This window comes from Orcinus orca, chromosome 10 (genome assembly GCF_937001465.1).
Source record: "Orcinus orca chromosome 10, mOrcOrc1.1, whole genome shotgun sequence".
In the NCBI taxonomy this organism is placed as follows: Eukaryota; Metazoa; Chordata; class Mammalia; order Artiodactyla; family Delphinidae; genus Orcinus; species Orcinus orca.
The window spans coordinates 100,658,897-100,681,380 of NC_064568.1; the positions used below are offsets into that span (position 1 = coordinate 100,658,897).

The 22,484-nt window shown below is 41.0% G+C and overlaps 1 protein-coding gene across 2 annotated transcripts; it reads right to left on the minus strand.

The window, feature by feature from the left end:
• Window positions 1–3,462: 3,462 nt before the first annotated feature.
• SNRNP48 (small nuclear ribonucleoprotein U11/U12 subunit 48) lies at window positions 3,463–21,300 on the minus strand. 2 transcript variants are annotated; one of them, XM_004281051.4, is made up of 9 exons: window positions 19,962–21,300; window positions 17,081–17,194; window positions 16,771–16,831; window positions 15,333–15,407; window positions 10,541–10,729; window positions 9,960–10,081; window positions 8,033–8,121; window positions 7,553–7,717; window positions 3,463–4,649 (listed from the first exon to the last, which is right to left on the minus strand). In XM_004281051.4, the coding sequence occupies exons 1-9, from the start codon at window positions 20,115–20,117 to the stop codon at window positions 4,601–4,603; spliced, it is 1,020 nt and encodes a 339-aa protein (XP_004281099.1). In that variant the 5' UTR covers window positions 20,118–21,300; the 3' UTR covers window positions 3,463–4,600. The 2 variants fall into 2 exon arrangements, with proteins under 2 accessions (XP_004281099.1, XP_033263947.1); XM_033408056.2 differs by lacking the exon at window positions 19,962–21,300 and adding an exon at window positions 18,774–19,952.
• Window positions 21,301–22,484: the final 1,184 nt, after the last annotated feature.

Genomic DNA, 22,484 nt, shown 5'->3' on the forward strand with positions numbered 1-22,484 from the left:
TTCAGAAGATTTTATGAGCCCACTTCTTGCATTTCCTCATATTTGGAAAAGCACTGAAGTCATTCATGGTGACATCTGCTCCTCGTGACCAGCAGCCAGCATCTGCCAACCTATGTGACTGCACAGAGTCCCCTTCGCTGAAATCACATATAACGCTGACCTGTCCCCCTACCTCTTTGGAGCAGTTTCTCAGAGCTATCTGAGATGCTCTCAGGCTATAGTCTTCATTTTGCCCCGAATAAAACTTAACGCACAACTCTCATGAGATTTTTTTGTCGACAAATAAGCCAAACACAAAAGGACAAACATTGCATGGTTCCACTTATGTGAGGTCCCTGGAATAGTCAGATTCATAGCAAGGGAAAGGAGAATGATAGTTGCCAGGGGCTGGGGTGGGGAGGGATGGGGAGGGATGGGGAGTGTTTAATGGAGACAGAGTCTCAGTTTGGGAAGCTGGAAAAGTTCTAGTGATGGACAGAGGTGACGGTTGCACAACAATGTGAATGTACTTACTGTCACTGAACTGTGCACTTAACACTGTTTAAAATGATGTATTTTATGTTATGTATATTTTATCAGTTTTTAAAATGCATTATGCTTTCAAGAAAGAAAGAAAAAAAAAAAAGCCTGCTGGGAATGTACCGCAATTGCATTGAAACTTGTTCAATCTAGAGAGAACGGGTACCTTAAACATGTTATCTTCTCATCTGTGAGCATGGTGCTGTTACCAAACCAGGTTTGTTTGCCCGACACGCAGCCAGCCAAACGCTGAGATGCTGAGGTCTGCAGTGGAGAAGAGGTTTATTCACGAGGGGCCAGGAGAACAATTCAAATCCACCTCCCCGAAGGCCAGGGCTTGGGATACTTACAGGATAAAGCTGAGGCATGGGGAGCGTGGGAAAGGTGACTGGCAAGAAGAAAAAGGTGAGGTCATCGTGGTTATGCGCAGGCGCCACTAAGCTACAGGCTTCTCCATGGGACTCACACTCAGAAAACTGCAGCATCTACACGCTCCGAGGGTGGAGTTTTCAGCTCTTTGACCTCAAAAGGTCACCGATTGGACATTCACCCAAGCTGGAGGGTCTCAAGGGTCCCAACCCATCTTAACCAGCTCGAACTTGAATTGGACGCAGCTGACACCAAGTTCCTGAAAACCAACTGGGGCAGACATCTTACTGTCCAGGCTACCTGATGCTTGGAAGGCAGGGAGTTTTTCTTAAAGTTAAAGCCAGCTTGATCAGTGAAGGCAGTTACAGTTCATTATTTATTAAGCAAGCTACAGTTTAATGGGTCTAACTGATGACTACCCTCAGTTTCAGCACCTCTTCATTTATGTCTTTAATTTCTCTCAGGAAGATTTGTGGTTTTCAGCATGCAGGTCTCACACATACTTTATTAAATTTCTTCCTATGTATTTTATGCTTATTGATGCTATTTCCAATTTTCATTACTAGCATATAAAAGTTATAATAGATTTTTATGAATTGACCTTGCTAAATTTATGAGTTCTAGTAGGGTTTTTTTTGGGTAAATCTCTACATAGGTGATTATGTCATCTGTGAATTTAGACAATTATTACTTCATCCTTTCCAATCTATACACATTTTCTTTCTTTCTATTGCATTATTGTACCAGTTAGGACCTCAGTACAATGTTGAATAGAAGTGGCAAGAGCAGACATCTTTGCCTTGCACCCAGTCATAGGAAAAATTATTCAATCCTTCACTTTAAAACATCTACAATGTTTTGTAGATGTCCCTTTGCAAAGTGAGGCAGTTCCCTTCCATTTCTAGTTTGCCGAGAGTGTTTTGTGTTTTTTAAGCCCTAAACAGGTATTGAACTTTATCGTGTTTTCTCTGCATCTATGGAGGGTCATAGGGTTTTTCTTTAGCACATCAATATGGTAAATTACATTGACCGAGGTATGTTTCTTCTTGAGTAAACTTAGGTAATTTGTGTATTTCAAGGAATTTACCCATTTCATCTAAATTGTTGAATTTACTGGCATGATATTCCCTATCATTTTAAAGTCTGTAGAATCTTTAGCAACACCTCCACAGTCATTCTTGATACTAATTTCTTTTTTTCCTCCTGGCTAGAGTCATCTGCCCAGAGGCTTATCACGTTTATTCACCTTTCTGAAAAACTAGTTTTTGGTTTCTTTCACTCTATTGCTTTCCAGTTTCCTATTTCACTGATTTATGTTCTTTATTGTTTTCTTCCTTCTGCTTAATGTGGGCTTAATTCAATCTCTTTTTCTATCTAAGTTGACTCAAGAAGAAACAGATACCTTGAAATAGATTCAGTATATTAAATTCATAGATAAAAACCTTCCCACAAAGAACACTCCAGTCCCAGATGGCTTCACTGGTAAATTCTACCAAATACCTTTTAAAAAGGAACAGTATCAATTATTCACAATTCCAGATAAAAAAAGAGGAAGGAAACTTTCCCAGCCATCATCATCTTGATACCAAAACCCAGACAGACATTACAAGTAAACTACAGACCGATATACCTCATGAACGGAGACACCTTAACAAAAATTTGGCAAATTTTTGCAAACAAGTGAATCTAGCAAGACATTAAAGAAACACTATCCTATTTTTCCCGATCCCACCACCCTATTCCTTTCCCCTTCTCTCTCTCCTACTAAAAGCCCAAGTCCATCTTCTAGTTAGTAAAGTCATTGAAATCATAATGAAAAACAATATTATGAATTAAGTTATACTATATGAAACTGCTGATCATTCAAATGGATTTGACCTACAAAGGCAGCAATGTCACACAGCTCAACATTATGGTAACTCCGAAGTCCTTGTTTTTAAGACTTTTCAATCTGAATTTTATATACTTAGAAATTAAGTACAACGGCACTAAATAGGGCTTCATACTGGCAAGCGACCCGTTGATTCTCACCTTATAAATTGGAGAGCTTCTTCCACACCTGAACCTAGCAGCCAATCTGATCTAAAACCAGTCAACCTTTCTGGCGTTGTCAGTTACTTACTCACATAATCAAGGTTTCGTTTCTATTTGGAACCCACCTTGGAATCCTTAACCTGGGTTTCGCAGATACTGCTCTTCAGACATGAGATGTTTAACATTTAATGCCAAAGTTTCAACTGAACAATCTGGCATACAATAGACTATACTATACTACTAGCAACGAGAAGGAACAGACTACTGACACACACAGCATGGATCAGTCTGTGAAGAGGCAAGTACTGTGTTGTAGCACTCCACTTACATGAATTCTAGAAAAGATGTATCTAATCAACAGTAACAAAAAGAAGATCTGTGGTTGTTTAGGGCTGGTGGTAGAGAAACTGATTGGGAAAAGGGGTATAAGGGAACTTCTGAGGGAGAAGGAAATGTTCTCTGTCTTGACTGAGATGAAGGATACATGGTGGGGGGGGTATCAGTTTGTCAAAACTCAATGAAATGTACACTTAAAATGAATGTATTTTACTGTATGTAAACAGTACCTCAATCAACTTTATTTACAAAAAACAAAACGACAGTATATTTTTAATTAACAAGTGAAACACATATACTACCTTATTTTTTAAAAATTAATGCATAATGAATAAAGCTAAAGTTCCCTTTGACCACCCTCCCAATCCTGGTTTCCACCCTTTCTCTCTCCCATTTATACCTCCTCCCTCAAATAATCACTGTTGGGAGTTTGGGATGAGTTCTTCTGAACCTTTAGAAATATATTTACATACATATACAGCCAGAGAAGATGTACAGTATTGTTTTGTACATAGATATAACTTGTACATATGTTTCTGAAACTTGTTTATTTTCATTTAGCATGTCTCTGAGATCTATTCATGATAATACAGTTTATTTCTTTAAGTCCAATATAGTAATCTATCATGTGACTACACCACATTTTATTTAGCCAGGCCTTTCCCCTTTTCATGAATATTTGGGTTGTTTTTCCCTTTTACAGTTCACCTGTGGTTACCCCCTGGGGTGGCCACAGGGATCATAGGTGGTGCTCCAAGCATTCTTTAGCCTTGTCTGTAAGGTTTTTCTTTTTCTTTTTTTTTTTTTTGCGGTTCGCGGGCCTCTCACTGTTGTGGCCTCTCCCATTGCAGAGCACAGGCTCCGGACGCGCAGGCTCAGCGGCCATGGCTCACGGGCCCAGCCGCTCCGCGGCATGTGGGATCTTCCCGGACCAGGGCACGAACCCGTGTCCCCTGCATCGGCAGGCGGACTTCTCAACCACTGCGCCACCAGGGAAGCCCAAGGTTTAATTTTTTACAGTAAGAATGCATTTATGTATTAGTTATATAGTTTAAATATTCACTTTAATTAAAGAATTTTCTGATACATAAATTATCAAAAAAAGAATGAAACAAAATCAGTAATAGGAGGCAATCATCCATTAAAATATAAGGAAAACAAATTTCTAGGGCATAATCAATGTACTCATGGTTTGAGATGTAAGTATTGGTTGAAAAATAATGATCTGAGCACTGAACAGTTCATGTAAGCACATTCTCCTACTCAAAGCAATTATGATAAAAACATCAGCATACTGGTTACCATGGCATAAGCATAATTAATACACGCACAAATACTTCGTTTATATTTTTTGCTTTCTTCTTTTATGACTATGATGTCTTTCCCCATCCCTGAAATGAAAGGGGTGAAAAAAAAATTATAAATGACAGGCATTTTAATATCAAAGCTTTAAAATAATAATTCACAGTAATATACTGACATCAGATATAAACCAGAACAAGTTAAAACATGCCCTTAAAACTGATCAGTGACTTTTTTTAGGAGTAGATATAAAAAATGCTTCATTAAAACTACAGGACAAAATTGAGATGGGGATAAGGAAAATGGATTCTTTACCTGCGTTTGGAGTTACACTTTAAAATTAACTCTGACTATATGTACCCGGTCGATGACCTGAGAGTTCATTGCAAACAGGATGCTAGAGTCATAGGAGGAGTTCAGATGTCTGATCTACTCACCCTGCCCCCCATCTCAGCTCCCACAATTCATTCCCTCTCAAGGGTGGCCCTCAAAGACTATCCTAGTGAGAAGTGTTTCCTGCTAATACTCAGTTTATCCTCTCTAAAGGAAGATTACTCATGTTTAGATTTTGAGGTTATCTAACATATGTAAGTCAATAGGGACTGACTGGACATGTCAAAAATTACTTAAGTGGAAGAAGCACTGACAACCAGAAGAAGTGAGACAGCACAATTTCTGATAGCTAATCAAGAGTTAACGTGTGCAGGGGCTTCCCTGGTGGCACAGTGGTCAAGAATCCGCCTGCCAATGCAGGGCACATGGGTTCGAGCCCTGGTCCGGGAAGATCCCACATGCCGCGGAGCAGCTACACCTGTGTGCCACAACTACTGAACCCGTGCTCTAGAGCCCGCGAGCCACAACTACTGAGCCCACACAACTACTAAAGCCCGTGCGCCTGGAATCCGTGTTCTGCAATAGGCCACCGCAGTGAGAAGCCTGCGCGCTGCAACGAAGAGTAGCCCCCGCTCGCCGCAACTAGAGAAAGCCTGCTCGCAGCAACAAAGACGCAGTGCAGCCAAAAATAAATAAATATATTTTAAAAAAAAGTTAACGTGTGCATAATTATCACAGATTATCATGCATTAAATGAATCAAAAGGGTTTACTAAGCAAATATTTCATTTTTATAAGAGGACTAAATCATAGCTAGCTTTAACTCCATGAACTGAATGATAATAAGATGAGCAAAATTATTAAACCAGTAAGTCTTACTAATATCCTGATCACCACTGGCCCTGGAGAGGTGTCACTTAAAAGCCTACTGCTAGGGCTTCCCTGGTGGCGCAGTGGTTGAGAGTCCGCCTGTCAATGCAAGGGACATGGGTTCGTGCCCCGGTCCGGGAGGATCCCACATGCCGCGGAGCGGCTGGGCCCGTGAGCCATGGCCACTGAGCCTGTGAGTCCAGAGCCTGTGCTCCGCAACGGGAGAGGCCACAACAGTGAGAGGCCTGCGTAACGCAAAAAAAAAAAAAAAGCCAATTGCTAGACAAGCACTGTGCAAATAATACTAAATAAGACATGGACCTGCTTTCAACGAGCTCAGTCTAGTAGAGAGAAAAATAACTTATGTTCAATAAAAAGTAGGTGCTGGGTAGAGTGGTAACAAAATGGGAAAGATCAGCTCTGTCTGAATGAGTGAAAAAGGCTTCATGGACATGACTAAGCTGGGTCTTAAAGGATGAGTTTACCGAAGGCTTAAAGGACTCCCCAGTGGCGCAGTGGGTAAGACTCCGCACTCCCAATGCAGGGGGGCCCGGGTTCGGTCCCTGGTCAGGGAACTAGATCCCATGTGCATGCCGCCACTAAGAGTTCGAATGGCAGCGAGCTGCAGCTAAGGAGCCCACATGCCGAAACTAAGACTCGGTGCTACCAAACAAACACATAAATAAATATTCAACAACAACAACAACTACCACCACCAGGCAGCGGAACACGAGGTGGAAAGGCACGGACGAGGCCCAGTGCGGGTGGGGAGTTGTGAGGAATGCGGGCTGGCCAGAGCAGAAGTTGTGTAGTTCACGGGGCAGGGGCAAATACAAGGTAGGTAGGCAGGCGCCCTGCTCCGGGAGGGCTCGAGAGCTGTTACGAAGAACGTGAACTCTACCACTGAGGAGTTTTAAGAGGTGCAACTCCACTCTGGCAGCAGGGCGGGGATGGATCCACGTGGGACAAGCCTACAGAGAGAACAGTGAGGAGCACAGCCATCGTTTTCCAGATGACAGCCTTAAGGACAGAGAGAGGAGGCGCATGTGAGGCATCTTCACACAAAACGGACGACTAGGACCAGATGGTAAGGAGTAAAAGGGAGCTTCTAGCATGAGTCCTCGACTGCTGGCTTAGGTGAACAGATGATGGCCGTCCATTAACCAGGACAGGAGTACTGGCGGAAGAGGAGCAGACCAAGAAAAAGTCAAGTTCAGGCGTAGACCTGACAAATTTGAGATCCACGTAGATGCCCAGTAAGCAGCTGGATACAGGAACAGACCTCGGTGGATCTGAATTCACTATTTCAGTATTACTTTATATCTCCGCAGCTTTCAGAATTTTATCAGGAATACCAACAAGGGCAAAACTGACTGCCATTAAAGCTTAGACCTCCTCTCTGACTTTATAACATCCTTTATCTGATGAATTAGCAAGAGAAAGAAAGGATGAGAAAGAGAAACAAGAAAGGGAGGGAGGGACACAGAAAGGACTGAAGAAAGGTCTAGGCAAACACCTTTTTAACATGGTTAACTTTCTACCTAGACATTACTTTCCCATCTCCTGGTGAGGAAACAAGTAATAAAAAAGGGAAACCGTACCAATCAGGCAGGTAGAGCCGTGGATATTTGAACTGAAACAGGATGAATGTTAAGAATCTTCATCAATTGTTTACTCTCCTCACCTTAATTTACTTACAAGCCATGTCCTCAGCATGGCCTATGACAGAAGGGCCTTTTGCTTCTCAAGCACCAACAATTCGACAGCGAATGACGCAGTGCCGGGCTTACCTCTCTTTCCTTCTTCTTGAGTCCCAGTGTTTGTCCTTCTCTTTGTTTCTTTTGCGTTTATGCGGGCTCCTACTCCGATCCCTTCTATGTCGTGAACACTCCGCATCCAGATAGCTTCCCCCAGACTGCCGTGAGTCTACTGAAGCCGACCGCCTTTCTTCATTCCTGAAACAGAAAGAACATTAAACAGTTTTAACTATGGTCTCCAGTACAGACCAGCCTAAAGCTCCATATTCTGTATCAGACCAGTGCCAGACAGAGACTAAACACGTGTAACCCTGCACTCCAGATAAGAGGGCGGGCAAAGAAACGTAGCTCTTAATGGCGTGTTTCACAACTGTGGTAAAATCAAGAACAGTAAGCGTCCTGATGAACCACAGCATGCTACTAATGGTCTCGGAGGTGCTAAAGTTCAGCTGAACGATTACGGGTGACAGAATAAAAACAGAACTATTTTCACCAACTGACGCACTGACATACTTCTCCGCATCATCCTCTGCATTCTCCTGCTCCTCCTGCCACTGGCTGCCGAGTTCCTCCATGTGCACGTTGATCACATCCCGAATCACCTACAGAGAGTTAAGTACCGAATTTCAGATAACAGAGCTACTCAGGGACTTCCCTGGTGGCGCGGTGGTTAAGAATCCGCCTGCCAATGCAGGGGAAACGGGTTCGAGCCCTGGTCCGGGAAAGTCCCACATGCTGCGGAGCAACTAAGCCCGTGCACCACAACTACTGAGCCTGTGCTCTAGAGCTCGCGAGCCACAACTATTGAGCCCACGTGCCACAATTACTGAAGCCCATGCACCTAGAGCCCATGCTCCTCAACAAGAGAAGCCACCGCAGTGAGAAGCCCTGTGCACCGCAACGAAGAGTAGCCCCTGCTCGCTGCAACCAGAGAAAGCCCGTGCGTAGCTACGAAGACCCAACGCAGCCAAAAATTAAATAAATAAATTTATTAAAAAGAAAAAAAAGTTAATCATAAAATTGTAAAGAGCACTTAGCAACGACACTGATACTTGAGTTCAAGGTTATGAGACCAGAGAAGAAACAAGTGTTGAACCACCAAGGATTTGAGGGACTGTAAGACTCACTAGGGTGATGCCCGAGTAAGGTAAGTCTAAACCATGTACTTTAATTGTAAAAAGCACAGCATAAAACCAAGTGCTAAGCTGTCGGTACAGAGCATGAGTGCAGTAAGCCAGCAGCTGGCTCAGAGCCATCAACACCTCATGGAAACAGTGAGTGGGCATCAAGTTTCTAAACAGCAAAACAAAAGGCACCACAGATGAGACAACGTGTATTAGGATACTGAGGTAAGAATAAATACGTGTGGTCAGATACACTTTAACAGACATGCTTGACTAAAACAAAAGAAAACGCTTGGTAAAATGAGGCCAGATTATGGAAGGTCTCTGGAATCATAAAAGGAAGGAAGAAATAACATGGGAACAATTAGAGATTCAATGAGGAAATTATTTACAGTGTTTAGGCAAGGTGATTCGTGTACCAAAAATTCATCAACTCTACCCACTAAATGACATCTGAAAATAAGTCTAGATATACATCAAGAGGTTAATGTACTTAAATTTTATAATATACATAAAATTATTTTATAATATAAATTACAAATAATTTATACCAAGACATTTCTTAAGCCCAAATGTTTAGTAAAGTACATAAACGCACACTAAAATTTCTGCCAAAAAAGATATTCACTGAACAATTTCTTTGTCCATAAGCATTATTTCAATTACTTCTCACAATAACCCTGCAGTCTGTATTACTATAAAATGAAAAAATCTGAATCTTGAAAAGCTCAAATAATTTGCCCAAGTCAAAGAGCCAATGATAAATTGCAGAATCAAAACTCAAGCTCAGGTCTGTCTAAAGCCAAAATCTATGTCCTCATCGTGATGTAATACCACTTTCTCAAAAGCAGTGTTTTTGTAAGACTGCACAACCTTTTCTTTTCTTTTCTTTTCTTTTTTTTTTGGTACACGGGCCTCCTACTGTTGTGGCCTCTCTCATTGCGGAGCACAGGCTCCGGACGCGCAGGCTCAGCGGCCATGGCTCATGGGCCCAGCCGCTCCGCGGCATGTGGGATCCTCCCGGACCGGGCACAAACCCGTGTCCCCTGCATCGGCAGGCGGACTCTCAACCACTGTGCCACCAGGGAAGCCCTGCACAGCCTCTTTATAGAAGGGCTTTGTACCCTGAAAAGCCTTTGTCTGGTAAAGGGTGGGTCTGAGAGTGATGGAGCAAATGCAAAGCAGGTGTGGCCACCATGGAGCCACTTCCGCTCAGAAAACCTCTAAGGAACTGTGGAAATCCACGGGACAGAGGATAAGTATCTAAGGGAAATCTCTGTGTTCGACAAAGCTCCATAAAATTATGCCAAACATACCTCAGTATATGACTTCTTGGTTATGTGAACATTCTTAGCTCTATAGGACTGGCGTCTTCTTTTATAATCTCTCACTTCTGCCAGGATTTCAAGGTAAGATTTTGGACTTTTCCGACTATTATCTAATAAAAGAACAAAATAAAATTATTACATCCTCAGAAGCTATAAATTCTTATGAATTAGTGGGAAGGAACACCATAATCATCTGATATTTCAACATGCTTTAATGTATTGTAATAATATAGCACTCAAAAATATTCTGAAAATTCTGTTATATAAGTGGACTAAGTTTTATATCACTCCTTTTCTCTAACCATTAATTGAACATAACAGTGCTTAGGTACAGAGATTAAAGTAACAGCCCAGCTCAAGGAACATTCTTACAGAAGTAAGGTATGCTTAATGTAACAATCAGAGAGCAAAATTTCAAGTACTAAGTAAACATCTTAATATATATGTGAATGACAGATGATACAAAACCATCCTATTCCAACTCAAAGTGGCCTGACAAGTCATCTTAATAACACTCAAAGGACGGAATGACAATTAAGAAATAGAAAACTATGATATTCGTCTCAAACCTTGATTGACTTTGGCAGCCAAGTCTACAAAGAGATCGCTGTCATTTTCAATAATTTGAGAATCTGACCGTTTTTTCTTTGTCTCCTCAATTACAAAATCATAGAGGGCAAGACGATCGGCTTGGGTTAGATCACAAACAAACCGTTTGTGATTCAGAGGAACTTCAACAGGCAATGAAGAATACATCCCTAGAGTAAAAATAAAATCACAAGGATAAACAATACATGAAGCTTTGTGGATTTATGATCTACTATACTTATCTTTAAACATGCGCTGTAATAATGCAACATTAAATTAACACAAGCAATCTGTTTTCATAGTAATCCCTAAACATACAAAACATCAATCTGTGTGATAACGGTCAACATTGACTCTATCCTGAATGCTACATCCACAGAATGTTTGCTGTTGTGGACGTTTGCTATTCTTTCCAACAATGTTAAGACAGATCCCATGAAGGCAGGCAGTAATAACCATGAGACAATTTGCTAAGAAAAAAAACTTTTAAAAGGCTACCCATACTGTAAAGGTAGATATTAACTTTCTTTCTGTCTATATGCTTTTCCCCATAAAAGCTGGGAAAAAAATGTTTTTAATAGGTAATACACATTACAGTCCCTTTGAAGATAAATTATAGAAATATGAAAAATGTGTAAAAAATATCATTTTTTATGAGAGACATCAAGCTAGATGTTCCATAGTCAAAATACATCCCATTTGTGCAATGACTTAGAGCTAGGGACCAAGTAGCAGAAATCCCAAGAAAGACCAGAGAAAGACAGACTGAGACTAACCCTGATTTAATTTTCGGAAGCAGCAGCATATTGACTTCACCAAATTAAGTGAAAAACGTTAACGATACCCCCCCCACCAAAGTCATAGAACTTTCTAAAATCTGCTCATTAATGAAAAAAAGTAAATACAATACCTTGATATGATGTATTAAACATTGAAGAAAATTTGTTTTGAGATTCAAATTTTCTCAAAGAAACAAAAAAATTACTGTAACTGTAAATAAAGCAATTTAAAATGATTCTTTCTAGACTTCATTACTCACAAATGCAAACAAAGAACATGAGCTACTAAAGGAATCCTTTTAATGTTTGCTAGTTACCCTAAAGTAATAACTCAGGTTCACAGAACAATGTAAAATCAGTAGCTCTTCTCAAATACTTATATTTGATAAAGTTTAATCTCACTGACTTCCTAGGTAAAGAGGCAAAACAAAAATTCAAATGAGAGCACCCTATGAACTAAGCATGACAACACAAGAAAAGAGATGACTTTACATTTGTCTACAAATTAAGACGAGAGCTACACTGAATCTCAGTCCGTGGTGTAACAGCTACAGATAAGCATCTGTACTAGCAGAAGGCTTCTGAATTAGTGCGGAAGGAGGGTTCCCTCCTTTTCAATCAATCTTACTCTAATTCTGGTAGACGCTAGGGAAAGCCAGATGTTAAAACATTTAATTTTATAATATAAAAATGAGATGGCTTTGATAAACCGAATTTATCTGAATATAGGTTATATATTCTAGGAGAAAAATACAAAAGATTAGAAAACACTGATGTATTATAAACAAGCTCCACATAAACCTCTCTCTGCTCTTTTTAAACAAAGAAGTATAATTTCCTCCTTAAAATATTTTGGAGTTTTCTTTATTCATCTTAAATTCCTGTATGGTCAAGACTGATAGTTAAATTCTTTGAAATTCAACTAAAATTCCAAATCAAGACTATAATATTGTGACAGTGATTAAGATAAAGTTTAGAAATTTGAGTGATACTTTTAAAAGGATATCATTTGCAAAAAGGATACTGCATATCTTTAAATAAGGAGTACATTCAGGTTCCTAATTCCTCCTTATACTCACCCCAATTACTGAAAAAGAAAAAGTACAGGAAAAGTTAAACAAGCTGCATTCAAATCATTCAGAACATAGATATTTCTGACACACAAAAAAATAAACACACTTAAATAAGCTTACATTTCCACAAAATGTAAAAGTTCAAACGCAAGTTTCTATACAATTTAGAGGTATATCTGAATGAGCTGTAATCATACTAATTCTGTGACCCTCTATCTACCTTTTTGTATAGTAGTTTTTAAAAACTGTGGTAAAATATACACATGAAATTTACCATTTTAACCATTTTCAGGTGTACAGTTCAGTGGCATTTAGTACATTCATACTGTTGTGCAACCATCATGTCTATCCATCTCCAGAACTTTTTCATCATCCCAAACTGAAACTCTAATCTACTTTTTCAATAACTTGAACTCTCATTCTTCTGTGTTAGTCCTTTCTGCCAACACAGGGCATCTCAAACGTGTGAGATACAATATTAAATATTAATATTAAATAATAATATATTTAACAATATTAAACATTAACTCGTGTTAAAGGTACAAACTCAGAATTTTGCGAAGAATTCATACAGAGTCAATTTCCTAACGCTGGAGATGAAGAAATGAGGTCCTTGGAAGTAAAACGATTTGCCAACATCTCACAAGTGGTAGGAACAGATCAGGTCTAGAACCATAATCTCCTGTCTCTTTGGGGTTCTTTATCATAGTACACTGATGTTCAAATCACGGCCACCACCCAAACAGATGCCATGAAACTGAAGTACAGAAACTTGAATTTTTAATATTGAAGGAAAAAGATAAACCACCAACTATATAAAATGACTGTTTATGACTGAAATTAGTATCTTGGTTATAAAATTAACCAAAGTAACGATATCCGAAAATAAATAAGTAGATCTAATGGCTGTTCAAGCTTTGACAAAGAATAACGAATTGAGAACTCTATACCTTGAGTTTAGACCTGATGTGACTGATGAAATGAAAACATAAAAAACTGACAATTTAGTATATAACAAACAAAACATTAATGAAATGGAAAATGTAAAACTATTAATGTTAGTTATTCTTCCTTCAAAGTAAACATCAATAAGAAAGTATTAAAGAGATTTTTGTCCTGGGGTAAAAAATTTTAGATGTGTAAGACATAAGTGCGCCACAAAAATTAATCTCTATTGAGAAATTGCAGAACTCTACACAGATGAAAAAAAGTTTTAAAAAGAGGGTTACAGATCATATAACATGTTATTCTTAACAATGAAGTCTTAATTTAAGATAATACAAAAATTCAAAATCAAATAGAAGTTCCTCTTAACTATCTATTGAAAGAACTATTCATTCAAAGTAATTATTTGCTTTTAAATTAAACTCAATGTGCAAATCTGCAAAATTCAGAACTTGGCTCTCAATCCAGCTTTCCTATATTATAGCAAAGGGGTGTTAATTCACTTCTGTGTGCCTCTATTTCTTCATCTAATATGAAAGAGCAAATACTTGTTCAACCTATCACAAGTTTGTTGTCAAAGGGAAATGAAATGAATAAGAGAGCTTTGAAAAATAAAAAAACTCTCTTCTAAAATATAAAAGCACTGAGAACCTTTAGAACAAGCACCCCAGAACTTTATCATCTCTATCAGACAGGATTTGTTTCCTGATCTGTAAAAAGCAGAAGCTGGATTAGATTATCTCCAAGTTCTCTTTCAACTCTAAAATAAATTCAGTAAATCTATCTAACTAGCTAAGGTCAAAAAAAGTCCTTTAACTAATAACCCCTCCAAAAAAAAAAAAACAAAACCAAAATCCTTTACTTTTTTAATTGGTTCACTAACTGAACAGGGGTCAAAAAAGGCTTGACTGACTATAGCTCAGTACTCTCTTCAAATAAGATGAGAGTCAAATGTCTCCCTCAAACAATAAAACCTGCAATTTAGCACAAAAAGTACTAAATGGGATCTTCAAAACAGGAAATACAAGCAATAGGCTTCTGGCTGTTCCGAGGAACCAATCTGATGCAGACTAAGAAGACTTCTTCCTTCTGCAGCCACAGGGCAACTGAGGGAGAAATGAAGCCCAGATACTGGCTTAGAACAATGGGATTAAGACCCTGAACATCAACACAGGAGAAAAGAAATCCTAACTATGGGCTAGTGAGTATCATTCAGCTAAAAAGAAGAGTGAGGGAGAAAAAGGTAAGATGTCCAGAGAAAGCTACCTTCAGGAGGCTTAAGGAAGTCAACTGAGAATTCTTATCAGAGCCAGTCAGCCTTGGCTGGATGGTCTACCTAGAGTCAGAAATCTGTTAACTGCATTTACTTGTTTTCTTCTATGATTTTGAAGGATTAAGGTTTCTTTCAATTTCCTAGAAGCTCAAACTTAAAAATTCTAATCTAGTCTCTGCTGAAGTTAAGTCCCAGGCAGAAACTCTTAAGCCAGCCTGGGCATGCAGGGATCCACAAACCCTCTGAAATTGTATATAAAACCGCTGTTTGTGCTTCACCGAGGAGTAGCTGTGGGGACAGATTAGCCCGAGCCTTTCCTCTTACGTTGCATTTCGACATTCCTACATTTAACACTGGGTTAATTCTCAAGAGAGAGGGGAAATGTCAGGGTGAGACAGTCTACTCAGTGGGATTTATTTACTAAATAATCATAATTAAAAAAAAATTATCTACAAGGCAATCTCACCTATTAGGTAATTCCAAAGCATGAATCCCTAGCTAAAACAGTGTTCTGGTGAGATTGGTGTATCTCAGTGGAATATATCTAACAAATGAAGCTGACACCAAGCACTGAGTCTAATGTCAAATATAAAACTTAGCCTTTCTCATAACTGTTCTCGTAAGATTTCTCTTGAAAATTAGTAACACGTGCTATGGAAGAAAAACAGTTTTATTAATTAGTTCAAACTTTGATGCCACTTACTTTGATTATAATAATCACCATCGTTTCCAACTGCATCTCTAGCTTGTTTAATTATCTGGAATTGTGAGTCCTTATCTGTCAAAAAAATCCATAAATACAATATGAATCGTCAGTGTCCACAATGAAATTAACTGGGTTCCAATCCAAGCTCCTTGGGCACATTGAGAAACCTTCCAGAATCTTAACACCCACAGTGCTGCCACGGTACTCTGAATGCAGAATTCTTTCAGATCTACCTAGAATCCAGTAAGTAACCAGACTTCAAGCAATTCAGAAAACACTATAATCAAGCATGCAGCAGTAGCTGCTACAAATTTTATCAACCAATATGATATCTAACATTTCTTGAATCCCAGCTAAGTGTCGGGCAGTATTCTAACCATATTACATATATCATTACATCATTTAATCCTCACAAGGGTGCTATTATCATCATCCGCATTTTATAAAGAAATTTAGGCAACTAACAGGTTAATTACCGTCCTGAAAGTCACACAATTATTAATGACAAAATTACTTGACTCAGGGCATTCTGATTCCAAAGTCCAAGATTTTAACCTCTATGTATGCTGTGAACACTTGGAACACATTTCCATCCTCAGTTCTATCGTCAAATTATGTGTGTGGCCAGATTTTTGTTATAATCAAGAAGGAAGGCATCTGTCCTATTGTACAAAGCTTTGGAGGATTTTCATTGCCTATTATAAGCCTGGTCTCTAAATTTCAGATTGAGCAAACTAGTGTCACTATAGGAAATATCCTTCTTGGGACTTTCCTGGCAGTCCAGTCGTTAAGACTTCGCCTTCCAATACAGGGGGTGCGGGTTCGATTCCTGGTTGGGGAGCTAAGATCCCACATGCCTCGCAGCCAAAAAAACAAAAGAACATAAAACAGAAGCAATATTGTAACAAATTCAATAAAGACTTTAAAAAACGTTCCACATCAAAAAAAAAAACCTTAAAAAAGAAAAAAAGAAAACCCTTCTTAATCAACCATAAGTATACTTATAAAGTCCATTCTTTTGATAATTCAAAAATGAAACATTAGGACTTCCCTGGTGGCACAGCGTTTAAGAATCCGCATGCCAACGCAGGGCACACGGGTTCGGTCCCTAGACTGGGAAGATCCCACATGACAAGGAGCAACTAAGCCCGTGCACCACAACTACAGAGCGCTCTAGAGCCCACGAGTCGCAACTACTGAAGCCCACGCGCGTAGAGCCCGTGCTCTACAACTAGATAAGCCACTGCGACGAGAAGCCCATGCACCGCAATGAAGAGCAGCCCCCGCTCGCCACAACTAGAGAAGGCCTGCGCACAGCAACGAAGACCCAATGCAGCCAAAAATAAATAAAAATAAATAAATTTAAAAAAAGAAGTATCAATACCTATACAGGTACAGCTACACTAAGATATTTTAAAATTATATTAATACTTACTCAAGGTAACTGAAGGTATCTTCGCATTCTCATAGAAAAAGTCAGAATTATACATTTTACCCTAAACAATAAAAAAAACAAAATCTTAGTGTTTTTCAGTATCATATGACTATTTTAAGATTTGAGATAAACCAACAATAGATTAATATCATTTAAACATTTCTTGCAATAATTTGAAAAATGAGGCAAGTACCATTGCACCCCTCAAATGACTATTATTTTGTCAGAAAACATCACACTGTACCTTCCAAATACTGTGAATTTATTAAGGCATGAATTACACAACATACACATAATAGATATATGGTACCTCTTCTTCTTTGGTATAGCCCAGTTTCCTCAATCTACAAGATACCATGTGCTTTGCTAGAGACGACTTAGGCATGCGATGATTGGAATCATAAGGGCATATGGCAACTTCATCCTATAAAGATCAAACAGAAGCAAAGAAAAAAGGTACATAATTTTTAAGGAAATAATTATACCATTAAATGTTTTTATATCCTCTTCCGTAGGCCTCTCCCAACACCCCTGTGTGAGTGTATGTACACAGAAGAAAAAAAAAAACCCTCCCTCATTCTCTCTCCCCCTTACAGTCTCTGCCCCTCTTCAACCCATCAAAGCCCAACTCTTGAAAGATGTGTTTACACTCACTGCCTGGACAACCTCACCTACCAATCAGCTAGTCTTTTTTCCTCCTAACGAACTCTGAAATCCTTCCACATAATCCATGCCCACTGCCATGTCCCCATGCAGGAGATCATCACCTCCCTCCTGGGTTACAAGGGCCACTGCCTAACTGCTCTCTCCACTTCCGGTCTGGCTGTTCTCCATTCTCCACACTGCAGCTAGCTTGAATCCCAGGCCTGCCACTTACTGACTGTATGAACTTAGTCAAGGTACTGAACCTTACTTTGCCTCAGTTTCCTCATCTATAAAAGGGGTGTAACAGCAGGACCTCTCTCACAGAGCTATAAGTTTATACACATAAAGCAATTTGGACTGGACCTGGTAAATAGTAAGCATTCAATAAATATAAGCAATTATTATTTTATTAAAAGGCAAGTATAATCATGATATGCCTTGGCTTAAAATACTTCCACGTGGGGCCTCCCTGGTGGCACAGTGGTTAAGAATCCTCCTGCCAATGCAGGGGACGCGGGTTCGAGCCCTGGTCCGGGAAGATCCCACATGCCGCGGAGCAACTAAGCCCGTGCACCACAACTACTGAGCCTGCGCTCTAGAGCCCACGTGCAGCAACTACTGAGCCTACGAGCCACAACTACTGAAGCCCACGCGCCTAGAGCCTGTGCTCCGCAACAAGAGAAGCCACCGCAATGAGAAGCCCGCGCACAGCAACGAAGAGTAGCCCCTGCACGCCGCAACTAGAGAAAGCCCATGTGGAGCAACAGAGACCCGACGCAATCAAAAATAAATAAATAAAAGAAAAAAACAAAAACTTCCATGCCTCCCCCACTGTTCTCATTAAGAAAAAAAAAAAATCCAGATTCTTTAATACAGCTGACACGAGGATCTTTAAGGTCTGGCCCCTACTGACCATCATTCCCCTCCTTCCCCATAGCCTGTGCTCTTAGCTATCCTTAACTACCGGAGGTTTCCTGATCTGCTCACCACACCCTTGTCTCTGGATTTCTACACATGCTGTTGATGCTTTCTCTGTGCTTCACTAGCTAATTCAGCTCACTTTCATTTATCAGCTTAGAATTCACTTTACCCAGGAAGTCCTGGCCATCCCCTCACAGCCTACAATAACCGGCACTACAGCAATTCCAACCCAGCCTTCACAGACTTTATCACATTACAATGTAGCGGCTGATCTCTCTGTATTCCCCCTCATCACCACCACCAGCCGCTGAGCTCTGTGAGGATGGGAACTGTGACGCTGTTCACTCAGCTTCAGTATGAAAACACTCCAGCAGAAAAGTGAAGATTCACTGCCTATCTGGACTGCACCTGGTGTAGGAAGTATGAATGTCACTTACCGGGATGTTTAAGCCAGTTCCTCTCCTGAATATCAGACACTGGTTTTGCAAAGGTCAGATACACACCCACAGCCGATTGCCCGAATTTTGGAATTTCAGAGAGGAGTTTTAGAGCGGCAGCATACCAATTAGGCACAGGGACTCTCAGAGCAGAATGCCTGGGGGTTCAAATCCTAACTGCCACCTCTCAGCAATGTGTCCTGGGACAAAGTATCACCTCTTCTGGTTTGTTTCCTCATCTGTAAAAAGTGGCTAACGGTATCTACCTCATAGGGTAACTATGAATATTAAAGGAGGTAATTATAGTAAGTGGCATATACAAAGCTCTATTTAACTGTTACTAAAAGAAATCTAAATTTACTAAATCGCTGGGTAAACAGTGGTGTGGAAAGGCTTGGCAGGCCCCACTCAATGGAATTCGCAGCTTCAAATATACCTCTAAACAAATAATAAAAGTGTTGCTGCTGTTTTCTCCTCTGGCTGGGCAGCACGCGGGATCTTAGTTCCCAGGTCTGGGGTTGAATTGAACCCGGGCCCCCTGCAGCGGAAGCGCGGAATCCTAACCACTGGACCGCCAGGGAATTCCCAAAAGTGTTTTTTCAAAATGGTAAACCCAGAAAGAATAGTCGACCGCATGAATAATGATGCCACACTGGAGCACTTCCCTTCCTCCCATCCCATTAAAAAGAAAGACAAAAATCAGGATTGTTCACCCCAATACTCTTGCCTACATCTCTTCCTAACGTCCAGGAGAGCTGCTAGTACCGACTCTAGGTTGACATCCTTTAATAATCGTGGAATCGGTGCACAGTCTGGAGGCTGAGAAAGATGACCTGCACTCCTAAGCCCTCCCGACACCGAGTCTGGTGCAAGTGCGGAATCCACGCGACAGATGACAGGGCAAGCCGCCGCCGCCTCCGCGAGCAGCACCCCGAGACCCGCCCGCTTATCTCCCAGTCACACCCCAGCCCGGCTATCCGCTCCGCTCTGCACCCGCCGCGATCCCTCGGCTCCTTAGGGCGAGGTTCCGCAGGGGTGCGCAGCCCGGGGGTGGGTGCGAGCATCCCGGGGGCGTCGGGTGCTGCAGGCCGGATCCCGCGCCGCCCACAGCCCTGCAGACGCAGGGCCGCGCCCGCCGCCCGGGGCTCCGCAGGCTGAGGGCCCCCGGGAGGACCCCGCGCCCCTCACCTCGGCCGCCTCCTCCTCCCCGGGGTCCAGCCGGTCCAGGCTCCAGCCCAGCGACGCCGTCACCTCCTCCAGCGTCCGGCAGCAGCTCTCCACGAACTCGCTCAGCTCCTCCCGCAGCCGCCGCCGCTCCTCCACCGGGGGAGGATCGCCATCCATGGCCGCGGCACGACCACTTACCCGCCTGCCGGCCCGGAAGGAGCGGCCCAACTGCCGGCGGCGCGCGCGGGCCTCTGGGAGCTGTGGGCGGGGCCACGTAGCCACGTGACTGGATCCGCCAACAGGAAAGGGCCCCGGGAAGGGCGGAAGCTGTTCTGAGAAGTCTCTTCCGTCCCTTCCCGACGTCGCTACCTACGTAAGGCTCGTGGATGCCTTTGCCCTTGGCCTTCCCTAAACGGCGTTCCCCGCCCCAATTTAAAAAAAAAAAAAACGCTTATATCTACAGAAAAGTTTAAAGAGTAGTACAATGAGCATTCGCATAGCCGTCCTCCAGTTCATTAACTGCTTAACATTTGGCCTCTCTCCCACCGTCTCCATACACACAGCCCCGCACACTGATTTTTGACGAATTATTTGAAAGTTGCGGATACTTCACCCCCACAGACGTCTGTATGCATCTCCCAAGAATAAGGACATAGCCCGACATAAGCATAATATATGATCAAACCTATAAAATTAATGATTTCATAGTATCATCTAACATAATTCGTATTCAAATTTCCCGAGCTGCCCCCGAAATTCCTTTGATAGCCGTTTTTATTATTTTTTTCAACCCATGAGCTATAATCGGCTCTTTTAATGCAGAACAGTCTCCTCCACTCTCCTCTGTAACTTGTCATTGAATTTTGTCCCGACTCCCCGCCAGTTGTCTGGTAGAATGTTCCTCCTTCTGGACTTGTTAGATCTTCCCCTTACGACTAGATTCAGTGTAAGCATTTTTTGCAAGACGTGTGGTACCTCTTTATCACACCTCATAGAGGACACATATCTTAGATTCTCCTGCTGTCAGTAATGCTAAATTTGATCACTCGGTAAAGACAGTGACTGCATGGCTCCATTGTAACTGTACATTTTCCTCTTGGTATTTGGTAAGTAATCTGAGGGATGCTACTTTGAGGCCATGTGAACGTCCCGTTCCCAGCAAACTCACACAATCCTTCACTGAATCTGTGATTACATTACTGATCACGTACCCGATGATTCTGTAACTGTCATGCTCCCACGTTTATTAGCTGCCATTCTTACCATGCCTTCATTTTTTCTATTGTTTGTTTCACTATGGAATCACGGTTTGGTTTTTTAAAAATCATTATTAAAGGTTTTTAAATTCGTTATTACATACTCCATTACCATCATAATTCTTGTTTTATAAGCAGAAAATGTGTTTGCAGAAATTATAAAGTGAATACAAAATACTGATATTTTTGAGAAAATTGAATTGGATCAAATCAATAATAAAAATTTTTCCATGGTTCCATGGACTTCTTCTGAATAGTAAGATCACTGGTATTTGGCATAGCCTAAATGATGCTGTCAACACAAAGTGAACAATGCAAGAGGCATCTACTAAAGACTATGAGTATTTGTTATATGGATTCAGCCCATTAATAATCAATGTCCATTTCCATCCTGTATCTTGGACTTAATTTTTTTTTTTAACCATCATAATTCTTGTTGATGCTCAAATGGTCCCAAGTTTGACCAGTGGAAACCACTATAACCACCTGTGTCTCTTTGACACATCCCTGTTAGTCCTCAAGTACTTCCCTGCTTTGATTGACCCAAGTTTACTCTGTACATTTCCTACCCAAGACCTGGAACCAGCCCTTTTGGTTTCCCCAAATGGTTTTAACTACCAGAATCTAATCCCTCTTATGTTTTTTTTTTTTCAAGCCTGATGCCAAATCTTTGCTTTCCTTTGCACTTGCTTCCATCAGGCAGTATACAGTGGAGTATACTTTTGTGAACAACTATTCTCAAAGGCAAATAGCACAGTTCTCACACACACACACAAATAAAGGTGATAATATGGAAACAGGCCAGTAGCTACAAGTGGATGTGTGGCGAGAAGCAGTCTATTCATACTCTGCTCACAGCATCCTTACTTTTTGTTTGCCATTACGTAGTTTGCCAAGCCTCCTGGAAAATGTGAGTCTATTTTTGGGTGTGAAGTGATGAGTGTTGTTGAAAATTTACATATACAGTTCCCTTGTCTGTGGATGTACAGTATACGTGAACCAGATCAAAACTCAGCCCGGGTCAAGTATGCCCTCTCTCCAGGATCCAGCTCTCTCATTTCACAGCTAATGACAACTCTGGCAGCAGCTTGGAGGGGGTGTACCATATCAACTTGAAGAACTCCTTTCCATTGATTCATGTTAATCTGTCCAATCACCATTTTCCTAAAGAGGTCTCCTGACCCCCCGTTCTAGGTTAGGCCTCCATTCTGGGCTGAATTCTGTCCCCTCCAAAATTCAAAGTCCAAACCCCCAATGTGACTGTATTTGGAGAGGTAATTAAGGTTAA

What these genes read in the sequence shown, in the direction of transcription:
- SNRNP48 (XM_004281051.4), bottom strand. Translation starts at nt 20,117, where the DNA reads ATGGATGGCGATCCTCCCCCGGTGGAGGAGCGGCGGCGGCTGCGGGAG. An exon ending in GCTATACCAAAGAAGAAGAG is followed by an intron (nt 16,832 to 17,080) that starts GTACCATATATC and finishes TTTATTGTTTAG; the next exon opens with GGTAAAATGTATAATTCTGA. An exon ending in TCAAGAAGAAGGAAAGAGAG is followed by an intron (nt 4,650 to 7,552) that starts GTAAGCCCGGCA and finishes CTTTCATTTCAG; the next exon opens with GGATGGGGAAAGACATCATA.